This window comes from Strix aluco, chromosome 4 (assembly GCF_031877795.1).
Source record: "Strix aluco isolate bStrAlu1 chromosome 4, bStrAlu1.hap1, whole genome shotgun sequence".
Lineage (NCBI taxonomy): Eukaryota > Metazoa > Chordata > Aves > Strigiformes > Strigidae > Strix > Strix aluco.
The window spans coordinates 10,922,087-10,945,969 of record NC_133934.1 but is presented as its reverse complement, the minus strand read 5'-3'; the positions used below and the strand labels follow the sequence as shown (position 1 = coordinate 10,945,969).

The 23,883-nt window shown below is 42.3% G+C and overlaps 1 protein-coding gene across 2 annotated transcripts in view; it reads right to left on the bottom strand.

Moving 5' to 3' along the window:
• HGFAC (HGF activator) overlaps window positions 1–10,178 on the bottom strand; it is a 42,578-nt gene extending 32,400 nt beyond the window's left edge. For both annotated transcript variants that reach the window (XM_074822013.1, XM_074822014.1), the window contains exons 1-4: window positions 10,091–10,178; window positions 8,494–8,548; window positions 6,187–6,283; window positions 1,224–1,297 (exon numbers count right to left, since the gene is read on the bottom strand). In XM_074822013.1, coding sequence (XP_074678114.1) covers window positions 1,224–1,297; window positions 6,187–6,283; window positions 8,494–8,548; window positions 10,091–10,156 — 292 coding nt within the window. In that variant the 5' untranslated portion in view covers window positions 10,157–10,178. The remainder of the gene's footprint in view (window positions 1–1,223; window positions 1,298–6,186; window positions 6,284–8,493; window positions 8,549–10,090) is intronic.
• Between the last annotated feature and the right edge of the window lie 13,705 nt (window positions 10,179–23,883).

The following is a 23,883-nucleotide window of genomic DNA, read 5'->3' as shown; positions in this document are numbered from 1 at the left end:
TGAAGATGTTGTGCCCTGCTTAATTTTAGACTGACAGCATGATTCAGCTAATGCTGACTTTTCAAGCGTTCTGGTAGATTGCAATCAGTTTGGTTACAAGACTCCTGACACGGTGGAGAACTCCCTGCAAGGGGGATGGTGGAAAATGCCCTTTGTTTGAAAGTGGGAAGAGAACATCTAAGGGCATCTGGTCGTATCCTGCAGACTAAACAAGACAGGTCACATTTGAATGTAGTGAGATGGAGTAAAGAAGAACATGATCAGCATTTAGGCACAGATCTAAAAAAAACCTCAGGGGCATCAAGTCTGATCAGTGCAACACCTGATTTTTCAGTGCTGGCCTATCACTGTATAAATTGAGAATTAGATATATACGTTCCTTATAAAATGAGATTCCCCAGCATCCAGTTCATGAAACATGGAACTGAGGAGACAGAGACAAGCAAGGGCCAGTCATTGAGATACTGCTGAGGACGAGGATGTATGTTCCCCATGAACTGCTTGGGACGTGGTGCTTCCACCCAGTGTGTCAATTAAAGTGACTTATATAGAAAGGAGAGTTTGCCACAGACCTTGGCTTCCTGTTTTAGACAGACTTTCGCAATGTGTTAATTGTAGCGCTGCAGTGTGGTGACCACATGAAGCCATAGCACTGCTCAGCTAAGCCACCCTTTTGTTGTCCCTCAGTACTCCTGCAATGAATACATCTGTCTTCATCTTCTCTGACACAGCCCAAAGGCCAAGAAAGTCTGGTTTTGAAGGTCTGCTCTTTACCCTGAGACCTCAAGGAAGGACAGCTGGAAGTGATGGCTGTGTGCTGTACAGGGTGTGAAATGTTTCTGTACCTTCTAAAAACTTAACTGGTCAGACAGAAAGTGTAGCTGATTAAATGAAGGGAACACTAAAAGGCACATCCAAGCTGTGAAGGAGGAGAAGATGAACGCCTCTGCACTCAGTTGCAGCAAGATTTCTGTGTTGACATTACCATATTTTCTCTCCATGACTTCAAGTTAGCCAACAGAGAGTGAATTAAAGACTGTGTGATATTCACAATCTAATGTTATGGTTATGCAGATTCACAAAGATATCCCAGAAACACTTAATGTGAAGTCTTGCTCTGTGTACACCAAATAAAAGTAGCACTGAAGGCACCAGCCATCCTTACTGTACATGGCAAAGTAGGAGCCAGGTATCTGGAGCAACTCAGCAATGGCTCACCTTACCTGAGTGGTCTTCGGGCAATGAAGCACAGTGTCCCCATCTCCTGTCCCGGTCATAGTTATGTGTTGTTGAACACCTGAAAAGAATTAAAGATGCATTTTAGTGCAGCTTTAAACAACCTGAATGTTTGCACTTAAACTATATGGCCTTCACACTTAGGCAACGTGGGCATTCATACTTCTTTTTCTAATTAGCATCTGTTTCATTCAAACTCTCTTAGCACCAGAGGAAAAATACATTTTCTTTTGTTAAAGATGCTCTGTCCCGTTTCTCTCAAATGAAATACAGATTAAAAATGAGATGGGGAAGCAGGATCAGAGATCTCCAATGAGTCCTCCAGAAAAACCCATCCTCCTTTCTATTTCTAAGTTTAGAAAATGAAAGACAGAAATAAAAAACAAAACCAAAGCAAATAATGTCTCCTTTATTCATTACAAAACAAGAAAAACAGGACCCAACCCAGTTTTCATGCCTATCAGTTACTTTAATAATCTGTGGGGGCAGGAGACTGTCCACAGAGGGACTTTTCCCTGGCTTTCAGTGACAAACGTATTTTACACTCAGTTCCGTTAAAATATCCCTATTTTTTAACTTGCCAGAGGAAATGAGGAAATAACTGACATGGTGGTGATTTCCAAACTTGCAGATAAAAACCTCTCCTTTTTGCAGAGCAACAGGCTGAATCCTGCACGCCACGCCGCCTGTGGGAATCCTACCAAGACAAACTTTGACAACTGTTTATCCGCACACTTTCCTTGCCCTCATCAGTCTGTTATCTCCAGAGCTCATAGCACTCCAAGGAGCATTAAGCTGCTATTCTCCCTGTGCAGAAGTAGACTTATAGGCTTCCCCGAGGCCACACAGGAATTGTGTTACTGAACTGAGGCTGAACCTTAGAGGTCCATGTCCTGTCTCAATGCACCCTCCACCAAAACATCCTCCCTAGCCAGTTCTAATGCTGCATAATAAATATCAGCTGCCACTACACAGGAAAATGGGTGGCTACATGGCATTGGAAGAAATGTGAGTTTGCTTTATTTAATGTGCCTGATAATCCATTTTTATTATGTGTGGTTTTATCATACCTTGAACAGTTGTGTTATCAAATATTTTTCTGCCCCAGGAAGTCACAAGCTAGATTGAAATTTTATTGTAGAGCATGTCTACCATTTAAACTGCCCTACTTTTCTTCTTAATTAGATGTTATGTGGTATTTAAAAAGCTTTAATTCCTATGGAACATTTGAATAGGCCACGCATATTAAGTTTGGTGACCTCAATTATATAAGGTGCACAAAAAGAAAGGTGCTTGGTAGTCTAGTGCAGATTAACTTGACACGTTCTTACAGAGGCTGTTTTCTCACAGGCATTAAGGCCCATGCGACTCTGCTGGGAGTTAATGGAAATTTTTCAGTGCTCCTTCAGTGGGAAGTGGATTGTGCTTTTTTAAAGGATGGTCTATTACACATGAGGATTAAAGTGAGGAGTAACTTAAAAGTGGTTCTTGGTGGTGCACTGCTTGTGTCGTTGGCAAAACCCTCTCTGACTGAACACTTCATCTGTGCCATACATGACAGGGAAGGAGAATCCAAACTTTTCTGACTGACTGAATTACTGACTTAGCAGAGCAACATTACACTCAGCAGCATGGGAGAGACAAATGGAAAAGGCCCCATATACATCTAAAGAATTCAAGCAAACTCTGCTCATTAGGGAGAAAAAAGCAATTTATATGCAAATTAATACTCTCTGGAGTGTCTCCAGTAGCAGCCAAGTTCTAAGCAAATGGAGAATTCAATTTTTCCCCTCTTAAATACTTTTTGTCATCAGAGACCCTGACAGAGGCTTCTTCCACTAGCTTTCCACAACCCACTGGTCCTCCCACCCAATGCTCTTCATAGCCAGTCCCCTCCTTCCCTATCACCTCACAGTGATGACAAAGAGGTTGGTCGTTCCCTGTGATGCCAGGCTGCCTCCTCAGTGCCAGGCTTCTTGCACATTCACATAATCCTTTTATATTTTCTGCCATGTATCTGTCACTGTCTGGGAGAAGCTAAGCACACCCTCAAAGCTACTTCACTAGTCTCCCTCCTTTTCTTTTTAAAATCTTTACTTTGCTGAGAGGCTTACCAAAAATGTGATGACATTTCAGTCTCACAGGATGCTACCTCCAGCAGCCAGACCAACAAAATGGGCTTATTATTTCTTTGTGCTACTTGTAAATGGGCCCAATCTCTAAATTCATGAGATAACAAATGTCTTTACATCAGCTTGTCACACAAAATTGTTAATAAAAAAGTGAAAACTTAAAGACACAGATACAGAATTAATTTAACCAGAAAAGTCCACTACTAGGGATTGATTTAAATAATATTTTAAACCCATGCATGGTAAACAATATGGAAATGGATGACCAAAATGGTGTATCACTTTACTGCATCCCCATTTTGTCTGTCCTGGCAGTTTTTGTCTTTCTGGAGGCACCAATGAACTTTAGCAATAGTTCCAGCTAATTTTTTCTTTTCAACACAAAAGGTGAATTTACACAGCATCTTTAGTACCTGGTAATTGGCCACTAAATAGAAATTTATCTGTGAAAACAGATTATAATGAAAGGGAAATGCAATACAGGATGCTGTTAAAGGAAGTTTGTTATTTGAATACTGCAATTATTTTGTCTTTTTTTCCTGTATTTTTAATAAATATTTATAAAGATACAACTTGTTCGTTGCTCTCCGAGAAGGTAAGGAGAGGTTTCTGTGATCAGGGCTCTGATTTATGTTGAAACATTTCATGTTACAAATGCACAAGGTCATGTCTGATTGCCTTCCACATTTAGCACTTTGAATCAACACAGCAGCCTATATAAATGAGATCTCCAGCTTTGTATTAAGATAGACACTGCTCTTAAATGATTTCTGCAAGAGGACTATCTTTTTATTGAACTTAATATGATGGGCTAGCACACAATATCTGTGTCATAGGTAGTATGAGAAAACATAGAATAAAATTAAAGCCAACTGGAGCAGGCTTTGGTTTACACTATAAAGTCCTGCCTATAGTCCTGCCTTAAAGTATGACTTGGGGACTAAAGACATGGACTCATTAAGTGCATAATCCAGCACTCTCCTGGTCTGGTCTCCTTGCATTTGCCCCCGAAGAGGCAGGTTGCATCCAGCCTCCCATCAGCTCTGTCCTTACTAGCTGCTCACAGGCAGGCAGGAGCAGGAAAGACACCAGCCTTGCCCTCACCTGCTGGCTGCCAGGTCCCCTGGGGTCAGTTATTCTGCATCAGTCCAGCATGGGCTAGTGCCAAGTCACACAAAAATGCATGCACAGGGCATGTTTCCTGACTGCTATTCAGGGCTCTTTTCCCAGCATCTCTGTGCCTGAAGTCACACGTTAGGTTGCTTTTAGCTTATGAAAGAAGAGTAAACACTGGCCAGAAGGTCAGCCATGGGGTGAAATGGCCTGTCAAAATCAAACAGCTCCAGCTGTCCTCCTCCTTGTCTCCCCACTTGTAAATGGCTTTTTAAAAATCGGAAGCATAAAAGCAAGTTGTCCAAGGTCAGCTCTAAAGTGTGCTCTAACCTTGGATCCCATCCATTCATGGGTTTTTGCATTTTTTTCTGTTTCTGTGGCCTAACTGGCTAAAAACAAATACACAGAATGTCATATATTAACAAGATTCATCTTAAACGTTGCATAAAATTAAGTGGGTCCAAAGGTCAAACTCTTTGTGGCTACAGTTCATCAAACACAGGGCTCAAACTGGAAAATTATTCCAGTTCCCTTCCTTTAGTTAAAATATTCATGAATTCTTGTTTCCTTGAGGCTTTTTCTATCTGGATTGTATCTATGGATGTTGGGGAAATTCAGAAGTGGTCTCCTAGTCTGAAGCTCTATGTCTATTTGTTTAAGAAGGTATGTGTTGTGTTGTTTACATTACACCAGCACTTACACTTAAAACAGATGTGCCATCAGAACGATAAATCATGAAAAGATTAGAATCACAGATCATGAAAAAATTAGACTGTCCAGTATAAAAAATGAGAGTTCTGCCCTGCATGGGCGAGTAGAATAAACTCTATAAAATATTATCTCCACCCTGAAAACATGCAGGTATGTGCCTTTCACGTAGCTCACCTGTGCATATATTTTCACATTACTGGTACCCATATATTCCCTGCTTTGCTGTCTTTGATTTCTGTTAATATATGCCCATTAGATAGGTTCATCTGCAAAGTTAGCCTTGTTTATTCCGTGCTTGCTGCAGTAGGGTTCCCACCTGACTGCCCCTACCCCAGAATGAATAATGAATACTTTTAACAACTTCTGCGTAAGTAAAAGAATAACCTTTGCTCAAAATAAGAGGACCTGGCCTTAAGCCTGGCCTAGTAGAATAAATCATTACCTAACAAGCAGGAGTAATACCTCACCTCATAGTATTGCACTGTCCAAAAAGAGCCTGGTGCCAATTTGGTTAGAAATTTGAGATATGGGAGGAGAAAAAACAACTTTCCTCAAAAGTCAGATAGTCTCTGCTGCAGTACAAATATGGCCCACCCAAATCAAACAATTCCTTAACCAAGTGTCGTCTCTTACAGGTGTCTGTATCTCTCTTTTCTCCCTCAGCAGAGGGCTTCTATCAGGTGGTTTAACCGATCCTGCCCTTTCTGTACAAGCTCTTGCCACTCTTCTAAGTTGCAATTCCAATATGAAGGTCAAGGAGGAAACATTTCTGCAGTTCTTGAGCTTTCTGTGGCCCTGGAGACCCCATGCCTGGGCTCCCTCTCCTCTGAGCACTAGTCTTGACTTGAGGGCCATGACTATAAGCAGGAGAACGACATGGCTCTCCTTGGGCATGACATCGAGCTCAAGTTTATTCTGAAAACAAGATTAAAGCACTAAAAGGATGACATTTTCATTTGAACGCTGTTTTCATTTATGAGCAATGCTAACTTACCATTTCTTTTGGGAAAAGAGATTTGATACACATGAGTGATAAAACCTTCCACCATACCGGAAAGGAAATTTGCATAAATTTCCATCCTCCGTAAACACTGAAATACAAGAGCAAAAAACTCATCATGAAGCTGAACACCAACCCACAGGTATATATATTATATTTTATTATACGAAATTATGAAGATAGATATCTTCAAGTTTTTCAGCTGTACTTTGGACTCTGTGTCTCTGCAACTTCTATGCATAAGAAGAACCTTAAAATAATGACCAAATCAACAAAGATTAATGGGCTCTGAAGTAGAATAAAGATCTCGGATCATTTCAACTCAAAATATATTGCAATTTCTGGTACAGCAAATGCCAATTATATTCATTAATTGCAATTATCATTTCTAATTATGTAGTATTGTAATAGCATATTAAATTGATTTCCGAAGTAGCATCCTTTCAGGCTCCATATCACATTGTAACATCTGTTTAAAACAATTAAGGCACCAGACAGTACAAACTGAAATAGAAAGTCAGGAGAAAGAAGGTTTTAAAGGTTGGGGGAAGACAGATAATTTAGATCCTTCTACCACCTTCCTTTTGGGATAAGCAGATTCCTTACAAGTGGGGAGAACTTGATGGGATGAGTGTCTAAAAAGGTCAAGTTTTATGTACACTATGTCAGTGATGGCAGTCTAAGGAAGGGTGGTGGGAGTCTAAGGAAGGCTAGTGGGAGTCTAGCAGAAGAAATGCTTCAAGATGAGTTTTAGAATGAGAGAGACTGAAGATAAAAAAAGACGATGAAAAACTGGCAGAGCTTATTTAACTATTAAACTAAAAGCAATCACTTTTGAGAGCCAGGAGCATGAATGGGAAGCCAACCACTGCTGTAGGAGAGAAATGGGGCATACAACCAAGCTGGCAGCACAGCGCATTTCCATTTTTCAGTGACATGTACGACTGCTCCTTGTCCTGAGCTTACCCCTTCCGTGACTGCTGGGGCCCCTGCACACTCTTTCCATATCTGTTAACCCTCACAAGCCCAGATTCATGATCTCTAAGAGCTGCTGAGGCCAGTTGCATTATGGAAAAAATAACCTGTCCCTTTGGTCCAAAGCTTTCCTAACTGGTTGGTCTGGAGAAGAGGAAGCTGAGGGGAGACCTCATCGCCCTCTACAACTACCTGAAAGGAGGGTGCAGAGAGCTGGGGATGAGTCTCTTTAACCAAGTAATAAGCGATAGGACAAGAGGTAATGGCCTCAAGTTGCGCCAGGGAAGGTTTAGACTGGATATTAGGAACAATTTCTTTACAGGACGGGTTGTTAGGCGTTGGAATGGGCTGCCCAGGGAGGTGGTGGAGTCCCGACCCCTGGAGGTGTTTAAGAGTAGAGTCGACTTAGCTCTGAAGGATATGGTGTAGTTGGGAACTGTCAGTGTGAGGTTAATGGTTGGACTAGATGATCTTCAAGGTCTTTTCCAACCTTGATGATTCTGTGATTCTGTATTATGGACATTCTATCTGTCCTAACTGTCCCCTTGGTTGTCAATACGAAATAGTTACTGTCAGCTCCTCTGCTACCCCTTTTTCAAGCCTGATTTTCATTGTCTGAATTAATTAAGCAAATGTTCAGATATTTACCTTCTCTGTCTGATATCTACCGTTATAAGCAGTTGGGGGAGTTGTGAAAATACATCCATTCAGAAGACATATTTCATCCCAAAGTCCATTAAAGACTGTTCTAAACTATAAAGGCACCACTAATGGCCTGAATCATGTAATCCTTAACAGCAAAAGCACAGGACAATGAAAGCTTTAAAAATGGAAGTCCGCAATGCCTGCACACAGCCAGGATGTCTCTTTCTCTAGGTGTCCTCAACACAAATGCAACCCAGAAAATTGCATGGGGTCAAAACATTTCTCCCACAGAGAGATCGAGGGCTGCAGCAGAAATTGAACCTATACATACAAAGAGCTTATACACTTTAAAGTTGCAGGGCAGACACAGCTCTGATTAAAATAAAGGGAGTTGTACATCTACAGCCACACCATGTTATGAGTGAATATAAGCCACGTCAGCTGAGACAAACTAAAATCCCATCAGCACCTTGCCATTAATCCACACCTGAAGGAAAATTACCTGAGATTCCTGAGCTAATCCCAAATTCCCCTCTACACAGAAATTAATACTGGCATAACCATTCCATAATCCTTATTCATGTTGAAACAAAGACAGGCTTACTACTGACTTGCACAGCAGGGATACAGACAGGCAGATCATGCTTACTGTCATGAAACCTATTGGATTTGACTTTGTACCTTGTGGGCGAGTGAACTCATGTTTTGAGCCTCTTGCTGCCCCAGATTTGTAGTGCTACAAAGAGAAAAAAAGAACGTGGATTGGAGACACAAATTCACTCTGGGAACCATCCTGTAGAGACAAACATGCTTTCCAGGGTGCCCTGAAATCAGGTTTCTCCCAGTGCTTCTGCAAAGATCTCATTATTTGCATGCGATTTTTGCTGGGGCACAGTCTGGTAAAAGAGGGTGGATAAACACTGGCTTGTGAAAGGTCTCTGTTAAACCAGGAAAACCCAGCACAGCACAAAAAAGGCCAAAGCTCTGCTCCATTATATCTTTCTATTGCCAAGGGACACATCACCTGTTTCTCTCAGCAGGAAGCATACACGCATTCTGGGGCCAGTTCACAGTTACAAATAATATCCCAGCATTTGACTTTTCCTGCTATTTAGCTGTGTCCCCCAGGGCATTGGTTAAAAAAGCAAACTCTACTTTATTTGGGTTTGCCTATCAGCAAGCAAAGAGCAGTAGGCTGAGCTGATTTTAAGCCACAGGAAATAATAAAAAATGGTAATACACATAAAGTGCTGCTGCCACCAAAGGTGCTGACAGATGAACCATAGAAAAATAAAAAAAATCACAAAAACAGTCAAAGAAGCAGCACATCATGAACATAGAACTGGATAGGGGACATAACAGGTAAGACATAAGACAAAGCTGTTGCTAAGATATATACAGAGGGCTTGAATAGTTCTGAGGAAGAAACTGGTTTTGCACTCTACACTGAGTCTGCCAGCACTGAGCAGTCTCCAACAGCTTCAGCCAGGGCTGATCTTTTCCTAGGCAAAGTGAATATTCCTCTCTGCTCCCACCTGCAATATCTAAGGAAATACTTCTGCACTTCACTGGGATAGTTAGGATTAGAGCATCATTTAAGTACATCTGAACTAGTTTTGGCCTAGCTAATGAAATACAGCTAATCATAAAGCCACACAACTGAGGAGCCAGACTATTAGCTGCACTGTTCATCCATGGTGGATGCCAGACCATGGTGGGGTTTAAACAAACTAGGGAAGTCAAACCACCACAGTCACGCTCAGCAGTGCTGCAAGTGCCTTGCAGATGTATCCAAAAGAAAACACAAAGCACACAATGAAACCAATGAAGGGTATGGCATGAAAACAGGGAGAGGTTTGAAAAAGAGATGGTTACCTAAGATGGCATGTTCAGTTACCAGGTAGCAGTAAAGTCTGGTAGGGTAGCACTCTTCTTCCATACTACTGCAGGTCTCTGTGTCAACACATTTCTGAGATGCATTTTCAAGCTATTTCCATTTTTGTGGCCCTTCCTCCCCTCCCGTTCTTCCTCTCTAGCAGGACGTGAATCTAAGCAGTTTCTTTAAATGCAGTTACATATGGGACCAGCTATCCTACAGGCCCCCTGCTTAGTCAGCACTGCTGTGAGCCTTCATCTAGCAAATCCCTTTTGTCTTTTATTTGAAGCGCTCTTCCTTTCAGTCTGGTCGGCAGCTTCACTCATCCAACCCCAAGGCAACATTGTCCTGCCAGCCAGCACGGAGGTGATCCACACTCCAAAACAGAAGAATCAGACTTACCATCCTTGCACAGTCACCGCTCAGAGTCAGAGCCAAGACAACAGTGAAAAGAGCACAGACTTTCATCTTTGCTCTCCTGTCACGAAGGTTTTGCCTGGCAGTGGGAAACTTCCAAGGCTGGGCTGAAGCAGGAGGGTGAATCAGCAATGAGCTTTCGCAAGAGACTGTGATTTACTTGACTTTGGGGTATTTTAGTTTTCTAAGCAAGCAGAGCTGTTGTTGTTGTTAATCATTAATGTATTTGTGGGTAGATGGGAATGACATGTAGCAAGATACTCTACCTAAACCACAGGGAGTGAAGAGTTTACAAGGAGCCTGACCCTCAGAGATGATCGCCAGTGTACTCAGCAAGCGTTTAACAGCACCTCCAGAGAAGCTGATCCAACGTTGCTTGTAATCAGAGACGACTTACCATCCAGATGTTTCCCATCTCTTTTTTTTCGGGAGCTGATGAAAAGCATGGTATAGCAATAACAAGGAGCTCCAAGCAAGCCCACTCAGGAGATGGCATTACATTGCAAAATATGGACCAGATCAATGCTGATATCAGAGACAAGAATTACTCATTAACAGGTGGTTACCGCACAGCTGTGACTTACAACAGCAGCCTTTCAGCAGCAGACTGGGAAAATTAAAAAGAAAGAAAATAGACATTACTCTGACAAAATGTTTTGTGTACGAAAAGCTCCCTTCTGTAGCTGCTTGAGCAAAGCCATCTCTGTCTTGTAAGTGCTTGGCTGAGACAGCTGTACTGCAGAAGCATTTCTAATAGGGATGCAGAGGGTATTGCTAAAACTGAGATTTCACCAGTGGAGTCTGTTTCAGCCCCACCTTGCCCCGCAACCAAAATCCACAGGTTTGGCTGGTACAAGAGTGTCTATGCTTGAGGCTTTTGCCAGCCATGTCCTGTCAATCAGGGACCACACCCCTTCACACCCAAAATCTCCAGAGCCACAATAACAGAAAGAATACCATAGTCCTTCTTAAATAGTGCTCTACCCTTTGAAGTTTCACGAGCACAGCTATGGAAGAGATGTGATTTTTTTTTTTTTTTAACCCAACAAGACCATGGCAGTAGGGCCAAGTGGTGCAGTGGAGCTACCCCAGCACAATTTTGCCATGATGGTTGATAATGTTGGAGGGGATTTCCACTGGCTGTGCTATCACACTGCTGTGTCTGTCATCATAGTAATAGCTCTTGTTAGTACAATTATGCATATATAGGTTTATGGGCAAAACTTTCCTACTGTCAGCAATGCTCCAAACAGCAGGAACCAGGCAAATCTGGAATTTTCTTCCCAAAATCTATCAAAGAGCAAACAAGCAGAAAAAAATTACTTTGCCTCTATGTGCTTTTTGTGGTCTGAAGATTTGAAGTAAAGAAAGCTTCAGAATAGACTTGTGGAATAGATCTGTCATATTTTAACTCATTTCAAACATGGAAATAGGATATACAGACAGTCTGATCTGCCTGGGGACACCTGGCAAAGCTGGAACATAGATTTCCACTTCCTACCCTCATTCTTGACTTAGGTCATCAGGCTTCAAACTAGTAATGCCTATACAATGGCTTGTAGATATCTGCTTACCATCCAGGCTACTGAAATTGTGCAAAGGAAGCAAAAAAAAGCCATGAGCTGCTACTCCATCCAGACTTCCCAAAAGCTCTGCTGAAAGAGTGGAGTGGGGGAGAGAGGACTGAACAGCAAGGGGAAGAGGAAGATACTTCTTTAAAGCTGTGAAAATACATTCTTCCATCCATTTCCAGAATGAAAAACATCTACTTCCAGGACCAGAAAAGTCATATGTCTGTGGTGATCAAGGCAGGTTGTAGGAAAGCATTTTCCTATACCTAAAAGTGAGAAAGAAGAAAAGCAAGAATGCATTCTGTGTCTGTGTATCTGCTCCTAGTTGCTGTAGTTCATAGACATTGAACTACAAGAAAGAGTGGCTGAGTGTCTTTCTAGGGAGGCCCAACTCTAAGTTTTAGCTCAGACCGATTCCTCAACATAAGAAAAAGGATGAAGCACCAACACCAGAAGCCAATTCAATTGATAAGACAGTGCTAACAAAAAGTAAAAGGAAAAGACATCAAAGCCAGGAGTTGCAACAGCTGCCAGAGAAGCACCAACATATAATGGGAATTACCCCTGAGTAAGGTCTGAATAATGGCTGAACATTGATTTCAGGGTTCAGACAGATATGAATCATTAAAAAATCCTAACTACTACATGTACGCTGCCTGCATTGGTTCAGCAGAGAGGTGTCTGAACAGGCCTTATGGTCATAGAGAAAAGGCAGAATTTGAGGTGTGGGTTTTTTGTAAATTATGTTAAATGACCAGTGATTCTTTCAGCTGTTTATAATGAGAAAAGAGTCTGCCTGCCTCATCAGGCTTTTTGTAGAATCCGTAAAAATGAAGCATGCCACGTATTTTTTTTGAGAAACATTGTATCTCATTGGCAAGAAACTACTCAGAAAACTGAAGATTCAGTTTTGATACTGAATTCTTATAAACTTCACAGGGTTTAGGGCACTTAGGAGCTCATAAGGGTAAAAAATAAGTTCTTGGCTGCAGATATTTGTGTGTCATCATGTGAAGCTTTTGTCCATGAGCAGCACAAGAAGTGTTCATTGCAGGACAGTTGGGGAACAAACCCAGGGAAAGAGAGCTGAAATGTGTGACTCCCCTATACTAGTCTGGTTTTATGCCATTTCAGATAGCGCCATCCAGCAGCACAGTCCCGGGTGAGCTGGCAATGACCCTAAAGGCAGAGAGGCACCAAGCAGGGAAGCCATCCCTTACCCTGACATGTGTTCACCCCTGACTCCGCAGCCTCTCCATCAAAAATCCAGATGCACAGAGCTTCCAATGTGAAGATACTAAAAATAGGGAAAAAATAAGCAGCGCAGAGCTTAGGGAGTTTCAGCAAGCGTAGCCTTTTTTATTTATTCACGTACACCAGTGCTGCATTCACTGGTGCTTAGATGGTTTATGGGAATTGCACCTGACCTCAGGAACAAACTAACCAGAGACGAAGGCAGAACCAGTGCACGCAGCCAGCCACCCCCTCAGCACGCAGAGCATCGAATGGTCTGTGCCCACAGCAGCCCGCTGCCTCTGCCAAAGAACAAAGAGCCACTCTCACATTCAGATATCACCAGATTACACATTGTTAAGACCTCTGGGGATGCCTACCATGAGAGAAATGTCTTCTGCTGTAGGGAGGAGATGCTGTTTGGTTTGTATCTCTGCAGCTGAAAACCCACCAGCCTGTGAGACACAGGGCAGCAGGTCAAAACCATCACTCCATGGGTCAGGCTGACAAGCCCACAGAGCTGCTCTCCTTAACCTTCTCAAACCAATTCATCTGTGACTCATTATTTCCAGTGTACCGAAGGAAACTTTCCATAAAGGGAGAAAACAGTCAGGTGTGTATGGAGAAAATACCATAACAACAACAAGAAAAACAATGAAGATAAGAAAACAATCCATATAGCATTCAAGATAAAGTCTCTAGCATTAGATTTTGGACTTCATTTCGTGCCCATTTCAAAGGAAGCTCTGTAAAACACTAAACAGATATAAGTATGAATAAATATAAGTATGAATATATAGGAGGGTGTGTGTGTGTGTGTGTATATATAAAAAAGAGAGGAAGTATGGAAATAGGAGCTAGAGGAAAGACCTGAATTTGGGGTGACAGAAGCTCTAAAGCCTGGAGCCTGTATTGCAGCTCATCCCACAAGTGAAACTGCAACTAAAGTCTGGTTCTTGTTTTATAAGAAAATTCCATTTTCCTTTTAAAGAAAGGCACATCCTGATTCTTAACTTTGCTGCACATAACATTGAACATTTCCTGTGGAGCACACATAATCCAAATGCATTTGGAGACAGATTCTGCTACTGCTGAAGTCAATGAAAGGTTTCCAAATAAGACTAGGAACTCTTTATCATGTTTGCAGGCTGTAATCCTTCTGTATCAAAGGCTAAAATCCCTCAGCTTCAGCCTTTTTCCCTTAATATTGACATCATCATGGGAAAATGAAAAGGCAAATAAACACACAATAAATGAGCAGAAAGAGACAGAAATCCTTGCTGTAGGGGGTATAACACATACTGATAATGCTGCCTCATATGTCTGCCTTTTCCTCACTTCCCACATTGCAATGTTTTTTATTTCTTTAAATTTAACAATAACTAATAAAAGCCCAGACTGAGCCCTGACTCTGAACTAATTAGTAATAATGAAACATTATTAAAAACCATCCTAAATCATTAAATACCAACAAAAAGTAAATTAACTGAGTCAGCCGCCAATATGAAATAATAAAATTGATGGGTTTTTTTCATCAATTAGTTCACTAGACATAAGTGGAAAAGACAAGTTTAGGCACACACACATCCATTTGCATTCATTCCTATGTACCAGCTATCAAGCAGACTCAGGGAGGGAGGGTTCTCCCATGACTGCAAACTCATGTGTTCTCCATTTTTACATGATTTCCCGGCAATTGTAAATGTTTCTGAGAAATCTACCACTCAGCTACTGCAAAACTGAAGAAAAACTATAATTTTTTTAATGACTGATTTCCCCATGTATTTTTGCAACCTTCCATGCTTTTTCATAGTAATAAGGTAATAAGGTTTTCTTCTTTCAAAGCCAGGTTCTTCCTTTGTGAAGGTAACATATGTTAGCCAGCTATCAGGGCAGTGTTGCTTCCTTGAGATGAGCTGATTTCCAGGCTTTAGTTGACATTATTGTTACGAAGCCCAAACCCAGCTTCCTAGGTAAGGAGATAGTTGCAGACTACAGCACTGTCAGCGCAAGGAACTTGTGCTAGATCTCAAGTCTCTGCAAGTGTGCTGTGTCTGAGATGTTTATACAACCTGATGAGTGCATGTCAATTGGAAGTAATTAGAAGTATTTCTAGCATGTAAAATACAAATTTTGATTTATCTTTCAGGAAGTGGTAGGATGCAAGCAATCGTGTGGCAATTCTGCTGCTGGTGCACTAGCAAGGGACTCAGTGACAACATGAGACTGATGTACAAACCCTCCCAACTCTCTTTTCTTTTCATCTGGGGGACCTGCAAACCATGCTACAGACCTTGTTGTCATAGTCAGATGGGATTCCCTTCTTCTCTGCTGCTGGTCCTGGGAGCCATTACCAAAACACAGCTGTCCCCGTTACTTAATGAATAATGTAATCACCAGAACTGAGGCTAATACTCATGGGCTCCATGCCTAGTGACTTTTTAAAGATTTTAAAATAAGGCAGTGCAGCAACGCTGGGCATGTATGAGGAGCCCTTCCCCTTCCCTCTAACACCTACTGCTCAGGGCTGCCCCGACACAGGTGGGCATGGGTCAGACCTGTCTCAGGAAATGGTGCAGCCTCAATCAGATTATTCGCATCCAAAGCCAGCATCTCCATCGCTGGTCAAGAAGTGAGCCTCCACTTCCTCTTCTCTGTTCCGGAGTGGTGCTTAGAAAAAAACCATTGTGTTCCTCTTGCTAAAACCATGTGCAAAGGAAGAAAGCTGAAATAATTTTGCTTGTTTGCTTATTTCAGCTAGGAAAAAGAAAAGCTTTGGCTCAAATCAAACTGAAAAGTTGATTATTCATACGGGCCTTAAACAGTGCAGCACCCAGCTTTCCACATAGCTACACTGCAACAACAAACACCTTTGGGTGTCACACACCGCCCCCCCCCCCCACCCCGGCAGCTTCAGAAATCCCAGGGGAAAAAATTGACATGGTTTTGGCTTTCAGAGAGGATTGGAGTCCCAGTACATCCTCCCCTCCACCAGACTTTGCTGTTAATATTCACAGTCCCCAAGCTGTGCATAACCTCTGCCACACCGTAACAGAGCAAACAAATCCTTGTATAAACCATCCTCCCCTCTCCTAGAGGCAGGGAGGCTGGTAAAAGCGCAGCTGCTAAAGGCTGGTTGCTGAGCAGCTGGGATCCAGCAAACATGGATTTGGCGCTGCTGCACTTAGCAGATAATCCTGGGACAGAAAGATACGCCTTCACCCAAATGTTTACTCCTCCTCACTCCTCTCACCTCCCACGCTCCTCCAGCATCTCTAGCAGTTCTCCTGGCTTCCCTCACTTGCGAGCTCACAGCTCTGGGGTTTTCTGCACTGATTTCCTTTCTCTTCTCTCCAGGGACTAAAACTGTTCTCAGATCTATCATGTTATTTTTTTCATCTCATTCCCTCATCACCCTCATTCCCACCCCCCAACACGTTGGCTGTGGATGTCCCATCCTGGCCCACAACCTTGCCAGCAGCCTCCACTGCCTCATCAGCACACAGCAGCAGAGTGAACATCTTCCTTCCATGCATGAGATGGTTTCATTGCGTTACCAGGTCTTCCTCTCACCTCTGCCTTCAGCAGGGCTTGGGGCCCTCCTTCAGCAGCTCTGCAGGCCTTCACGCTACCATCACAGCTCCCCATGGAGATGGATCTCTGCCCCTGGACTCCTGGATTTTCTCCCCATGATTCCTCCAGTTGGCTTTGGTGTGTTAAACATTGCTCTATACCAAGCCCCACATTCTGATGCTCATCTGCTGCTTCTACCCTCTTATCTCACTGCTGCCCCTCAGACATGGCCTCTGTGGTCTTGCTCTCCACTAGCATCTTCTCTTCCCACACCACTGGGTCCACACTCAGAGCTATACCTACCTTCAGCCCAAAGTGTCAGAACTTGTGAGCCCCTTCTGGTCAGAGAGTTGTTGTACTCGTCTCTCGCCCCTAGCCCAGAGCTTCACAGCCTGTCCTCATTGCCTGCGTCCTGCGGGAGCAGGCACAGGACCCTTGACAGCATAGCCTTTCAAACAGGCTCTGCAGCAGCAGCAAACAGCCGGGGTGTCCCCTCCCCTGCTTTCAGCACTCCTAGGAAGACTCTCCTCATTTTTTTTTGTACTTTCTCTGCAGCTGTAGCCCCATTTCATCCATTCCTGCACCAGTCTTTCCTGCTAAAATTTACCCCAAAGAGGCATATAACATACTGATGAGGCTGCAACTCTGCCAGCACAACCTCCTGTATACTTTTTCCCATTGGCATGGGTGGCTTTGCCTTGGCAGGATGTGGTATCAGATAATATCCCGCCTGCGATTTTTCTCTTTTCAATTGACCACCTTTGTGTACACTGACATTGTAAGGGCTTCATGCTTTCTTCTCTGTGAAATCACATTTTTAGCCAGATTCAGCCACTGTAATTGAAGATATATATTTAAAAAGCCTTTAACTGCAGCTGTGCTTACAAATGTTTCTTCCATGCATCCAAAAAACTTTTAGTTCTGATCTGAAAAATCAAATCATATAAAAGTAGCAATGGGAAGAGCTGGGCTTGAGCTGCAGAAACAAAACTGGACTGTGATTTTATACCCCTAATCACACAAATCTGTGAGTGATTTAAAGCTCTGCTACAAGCCACAATATTCAGAACCTTCACTTATACACCCCAGACATGGATCTAGTTGCAAAAACTAACCAAGATTTTAGAAGTCCATTTCAAGATGCTACTTAGTCCTGTTCATCCACCCAGATGTCATGACATACCTAAAATACTATGCCTGCAACCAGTCTAGGATGTGTTTGCATGGAGACTGTTCCTCCTACAATACGAATAAGAGTGGAAAGTAGGTAACTGTATTTTTCAAGGACTTCGATATAAACCTTTGCTGATAACCCCAGCTGAAACAGTAGGCCCATATACAGAGGCGTATGATTTTTTTTTAGCCGTGTGCTCACTGAAAACTGACAAGAAGAGGTGTAGAGGCACCCACCTTCCACCGATGCCAACCCATTTAGGTAACTTCAGCACAGGCTGATTTGCAATTGTTAGGCATGTACATTTTTAGCTGTGCTCAAATTCCTGCTATTCCACCCACTTTCTTCATTAGCATATTAGACGCCCCCATGGCATACTTTAAAATGGTCTATAAGTCAGGCATGTGTGAGGGAAGGTGGCTCCACTTCTGTAGCTGAAGGCAGCTGAAGTCTTCCCTTTCAAAGCGGGAAAGAGCACTAACGGGGAAGAGACAGCCCCACAGGGAAGGACACCAGCCCCACAGCCTGCCTCGACTGTGGAGTTATTTCCTATGGTAGGGTGGAGAGCAGAGTTCACAAATAGTGCTCTAATCATTCTGATTGCAGCCCTAATAATATCCTGTATGGAAACCTGTGTGTATATGTATACATATACGTTTTCCTTTTTTCTTGTCATATATACATATACATATATATATATATGGAAACCACATGTCTTATTAAACATTCACTTTCTGCTTTGCAGATAACTAATATGCCAAGGGTTGAAGCACCAGGTGATACCCATTGATCAGCCTTTTGGCTATGGTGACCAGGGAAGCCACACAATGAGGTGCCCTCTGCTAAACCTGCACCCTGCGCAGGGAGAGCCCCTGTCACTCAGTGTCACTGTGGCAGCTGCCCAGGGCCAGCAGGGCTGTGTGGACACTGGATTTTGCAGTATCGTCATAAGGATACTCACCTTCAATTTATCAATCTGTATTGTCAATTTGTTAGTCTAGCATAGGGTTTGCCTAGGCTTTTCCTGGGGTATTTGAATCACAAATCTGGTGGCAAACCTCTAAGGGACACTTCCAGCTCCTCCCCTCGGTCTCCCTGCTGCCGAGCTCCTGTTCCTACACAGGAGCAGGACCCTTGGACCTCAGTCCCATGCCTCAGGGTGTGTTTTAGAAAGTTGGTAACATAATGGGTAGGCAGAGTGATAAACTTGCCTCCTGGAGAGAGGAACATGGATGTCCCTTACCAGGGCTCCCCTCTCGCTCCATATAAAAGCCCCAGTACTGATGGCCTCCTCTTCTCTATTACCTCCCTCTGCTCTCATCCTGTTGGAAATTGCTGCACAGTTTTTTCATCAAATCAATAGGGATGCTGTCCCTGACAAAACCTAAAGGCCCTTTTTCCCATACTCCCAAAAGTCAGGCAGGCAGAGATGTCCCAGGAAGAACCTGGTGTCCCTCCCTGTGAGCAGCCCTCTCCTCACTGCAGAAATCCTGACTTTAGAAGTTATTTTTCACTGCCTCACTGCTGACCTCAAGAATGGGCTTAGGCTAAAGATTTCACAGCATGGCCAATATCCTCACTGTATTTCCTTCTCTCTTTTTTTTCCCCATCATTTCCCTGTACCTCCAGTGCCACTCCTTGTAATTGCTGCAGAAATGTAATTGCTGCTCTGTGTAATTGCTGCAGAAACAATCTGAGCTGTCATTGACTTACATTGTTCACACATCAGAAGAAACTGGCAGATCAGAATCACCCCACCCAGTTTCAGGGACCTCCTGGATATGTATTTACATCTGAGGTAGGTATCCAGGCTCCCAGTATAAGTAATGGAGACCTAGAAAATATAGAAGGGTGAAATTTAAGGTACAAGTCACCCGTCCAAAATTATGTTTCAGCTTGAGGATGAAACAAATAATTCTTTATATCTATGGACAGTATTAAACAAATAATTCTTTATATCCATAGACAGCATTAACTATATCTCTACCATATATATAAAGTAACATTCATGTTTAAGATACAAAGGCAGCTTTGGAGTAGACATCTAAAGTTAGGCAAGCAGATCCCAACTGGGTGCTCCTAAAAGAGAAATCATGAGTTTCAGATCAGCTCTGTTAAGTCTATTTTGAATTAAACTGGACTTTCTTCTGCTCACACAAGGCCCAATCCTGTTAAGTACACAGTTGTCTAGCAAGGAAAATTAAATCTTATGGCACTGCAGAGTGAGTCCTTTCATTGTATAAACCGATGTGATGTTGTTGCAATGAATGGCAGCAAAATCTCATACCTCTGTATCTGTCCCTTTCCCACAAGAACATAAAACAAACAGGTAAGATGCAATGGGAGAACCAGCATTCTCCAGGAGACCGAGGCCGTGCAAGATTGATGGAGCGTGCTTAGCCATCAGCACCTTCCAACGGGAAGCTGAACATCTGCCTGTTTGTGCCTTCACCCTCTCACCAGGGAGTGAAGTTGTGGCATGTGTTGTTCTGGATTTTCTAATACATGCACACATGCTTTTTACTCAATGCTCAAATGAGCAAGCACAAGGTCAAAGATATGTGCCCACCATCACTGATTATCTCCTGGTTGCAAACAAGTTTCAGCTAACTGCTTTGCATACAGAGAGCTGATCTCAGCCAGGCATTGCTTCATCCTGGCCGTAGTATTGACTCTGGAAATTTTAAAAGTGTGGAAGAGGTTGAAGTTACATAGATATTGATGGTATCTGAGTTCACATTGTTGGTATACTGGCAAAAACTGGCAAATAGTTACTGAAAAGGATGTTTGTGCAAGTCTATAAATGAGGGAGAATAGTAATTAAAGGGTAGTTTCCCCTCATCACATGGTGTCATCTTTCTGGGAAAGACTCAGATCATTAACAAAGACCCCAGTTACCTCCCACAGGAATGGGTAGAGGCATTAGTTTAATTTTTGTGCCCTGATCTAAGATTATGCCACTACAAGAAAACTAGCTTTAATTAGATTAACTTCTAGCTGGTCTTTCATTTCTTTATCAGCCTGCTCTGGAATTGAGGCTTGAAGCTGTACAGAAAGCTCTGCAGAAAGAGAATGCAGACAAGGTACAGGTTAGTGCATCCTGGAAAAGCAGACACAAGTTATTTAAGCATATAGTTCCCAAACTTGGACTTCAGGGCCTTCTCCAGTGAGGTAGGTGGCGATCTTTACAGTACTCACCCTGACACTTGCTGCAGGCTATATGCACTTGGAAACGCTCTAGTGTCTTCGCAGCTCTGTGTACCTGCAGGGGTGGGATTCAGCATCATCACTGGAAACTGGTACAAGACTATCATAGGGAGCAACACAGTGTTGTCATGGACTTGGAAGAGTTACATTTCATCCCACTCCCATCAGTCATTATTTTCTACTATTGCTTCTCAAACTTCTGTATGTCCTCTTGCTCTGGCACAAAGCGTTCAAAGCACAAATGAAGAGGATGGTGAATGAGAAGGGAACCATTTAAGGATCATTGTGTCACTGATTCAGGTTAGTGTACACAGTCGTGGAACCACTGGGCCCCCCCCAGTTTTTTCCTCTCTTGCTCTCTGGTAGATAGAGCATTTGTATATTTTAGCAGTGCCTGCTGCAAGGGCAGAGCAGTTCTGATGCATCTGTCCACTCAGAAACTGCAGAGCTAGACAACCCACCAAGACTATGCAGAAGGGAAGCCAGAGGAGGATTACACTGTACCTGGAAAACATTTGGCTACTGCCTTTCCTCAGGTTTGTAATTCTTTTGTGTTGCTAGAATAGAGCAAAAGGAATTCATTAAAGGCTAAAAACCTAACCCACTATTATTAAATTCCAGAGGATGAGCTATTTTTAAGGTATATAAATATTTGGCAAAAATTCTTAAAAATCCTCTTTTAAAGGAATTTCTTTATGTAAGCTAGGTTTAAGAAGACATCTTTGCAAAATCTAAAAAAATGCAGGCTAGTTTCACGTCTCGTACTTTGAAGCTGTGATGTCCAAATGGCAGCACGTTCCAGAATAACTGAAAAAACCTTTTTCATATCTTTCCCTACATTGAAATTAGATATAAGTGAAACATTATCTGTTCCAGTGGTATAAATTATTTACTTACTACATACACAACATTTTAAATGAGTTTGACACACTTAAGATTCTATAAACATTATTGTGCAGTACAGGATTTCTCAATACTTTTGGGAGACAAGGCATGAGAAATAAATCCAATGTGCGTTATCATATTAGAAAGTCACTATGTAGACATTTAAAGACAAAACCACAAATAAAACAAGAATACAAATCAAATTCTTTACAACAACATTTCAGACTGTACAACAGAATGATCACTTGGGATGAAAAAATATAAACAATTTTCTTTCCTTATCTTCCACACAAACAATTCAGAAAGCATGTTGGCTCATGTGTAACATATTGGATTTGCTAACATTTTGAGTAATGCAGGCAAGATTTGCAGACACCTGATCATCCAGCACTTCTCAGCGGATAAAGGTCTTCTGAAAAAAATCAAGAGTAACCTGGCTAAAAGTGACAGTCTACAGCAAGGAAATATTTCAGTAAGATCAATTAAAGCTTTTCCTGTGTTTTAATTGGCATTGGATTAGGGTTCACAAATCTCCCAGTTGTTCAGTACCCTGCGATGCTAAGCTTGGGATGCTGTTCCAAGAGCAGAGGGAGAGAGAAGTACTTGGATGTGCCACTTGTTTTTGCTGCAGGGTAAACACCCACACTACCCGCAAAGCAACACTGTTGTCACACGGGTTTGCTACAATCCCACAAAGCTTGAAAATCTGCCTGTTGATGCAGAAAATACAGTTGTTTCTAAACCTAACACAATGAGCTGCGGTTGAGAGTTAGGAGGAGTGCCTTGGACCTACAACGGTTTTGGCTTCTCACAACTCTTGATAAGGGCCTGCCATTGATTTGTGGCCTTTGTCTAACTGAGCCTTTGGAAACTTCTCAAAATCTTTGAGAAATTGTGAAAAGATGCCTCTGGGTGTTTGCATCACAGATGCTACAGCACACTACCGCACACTCGCCCCGTCTCCCAGCTACCAAGTACCTTAGGAGAGAACATTTTAAATGACAACATTCACTATCAATACTGTGTTGGAGAAGTCTGGGATGAGCATTAACACCACTACTGAGAAACTGGCAAGGATTTTAGTTTTGTGGTGAAAATCAGGCTACTTCCAAAAAAATCACAATAAGCTCATAAGTCCTGATTATCTCCGCTACAATGAGATGAGGCTACCAGCTGAGCCATGTCTTTTAACAGTTTTCTGTTAAGAACAGTAAATTCCAGCATCAGAAGAGAGGGAGAAATAAAGCAATGCACACTATAGCAAGGGCAAGAAAAGTGGCCAAAACTTTCAGGCAGAGAAACAGTGCACGAAGGACCCAGCATCTTTGACAGACATTCAATAGCCTCCAGAAGACTTTCAGGGGCATGAGAAAGGACATGGTACAGCCAGGTATTGGCTCCTTCTCACAGAGCAGTAAATCTCTTGCAAAGTCTCTTTGCAAAGCCTGTTTATGTGCCTTCAGAAAACATCGGTTATTTGTCATGCCATCCCCCAGAGCTAAATTGCACAGTGGTTTATTTGGCATGTGTGTTATACCACAATTTGTTGACAAGGCACACTGCTACAGTAATCCTAAAGGGGAAGTCCCTTTGTAAATTTGCCTATATGTGTATTTTCTATTCTTCACAGAACCTTTAAAACAAACAAACAAAAAAAACCAAACAACAAAAAAACTGTGACTGTTGTGGAGCCTATGAGGCTGAAACAACTACCATTTGAAAATCAGATACCATGACAACAAGTGAAATATAAGACACCTCATATATTAAATAAGATTTAGAATATGAAGGATTTTCTAAGTGTTGGGGTTGGGGTTTTTATATCACTGGTTGTTACAGTTTCAGGCTTGAGTACTGATATAGGTCAGTGGATCTCTCTCTTCCACGCAAGAGTATGAGGAGACCAAATTCCCCTTTTATTTATCATCGTGGGATTAAGGAGACATAAGAGTAACTCTCTGTACAAGCGGAGCTTCAACAGGGGAAAACTGGGAAAAGTAAAAGAGAAATAAAATCACATAAAATCTGATTATCTTTAGGAACTAGCTGGCAAGATAAAGGATTAAGCTATCAAGCAGTGCTTCAATTGGGCTGCTTTTTTAATTGCAAGTAGATGTCATTAGTAGTGGAAATCA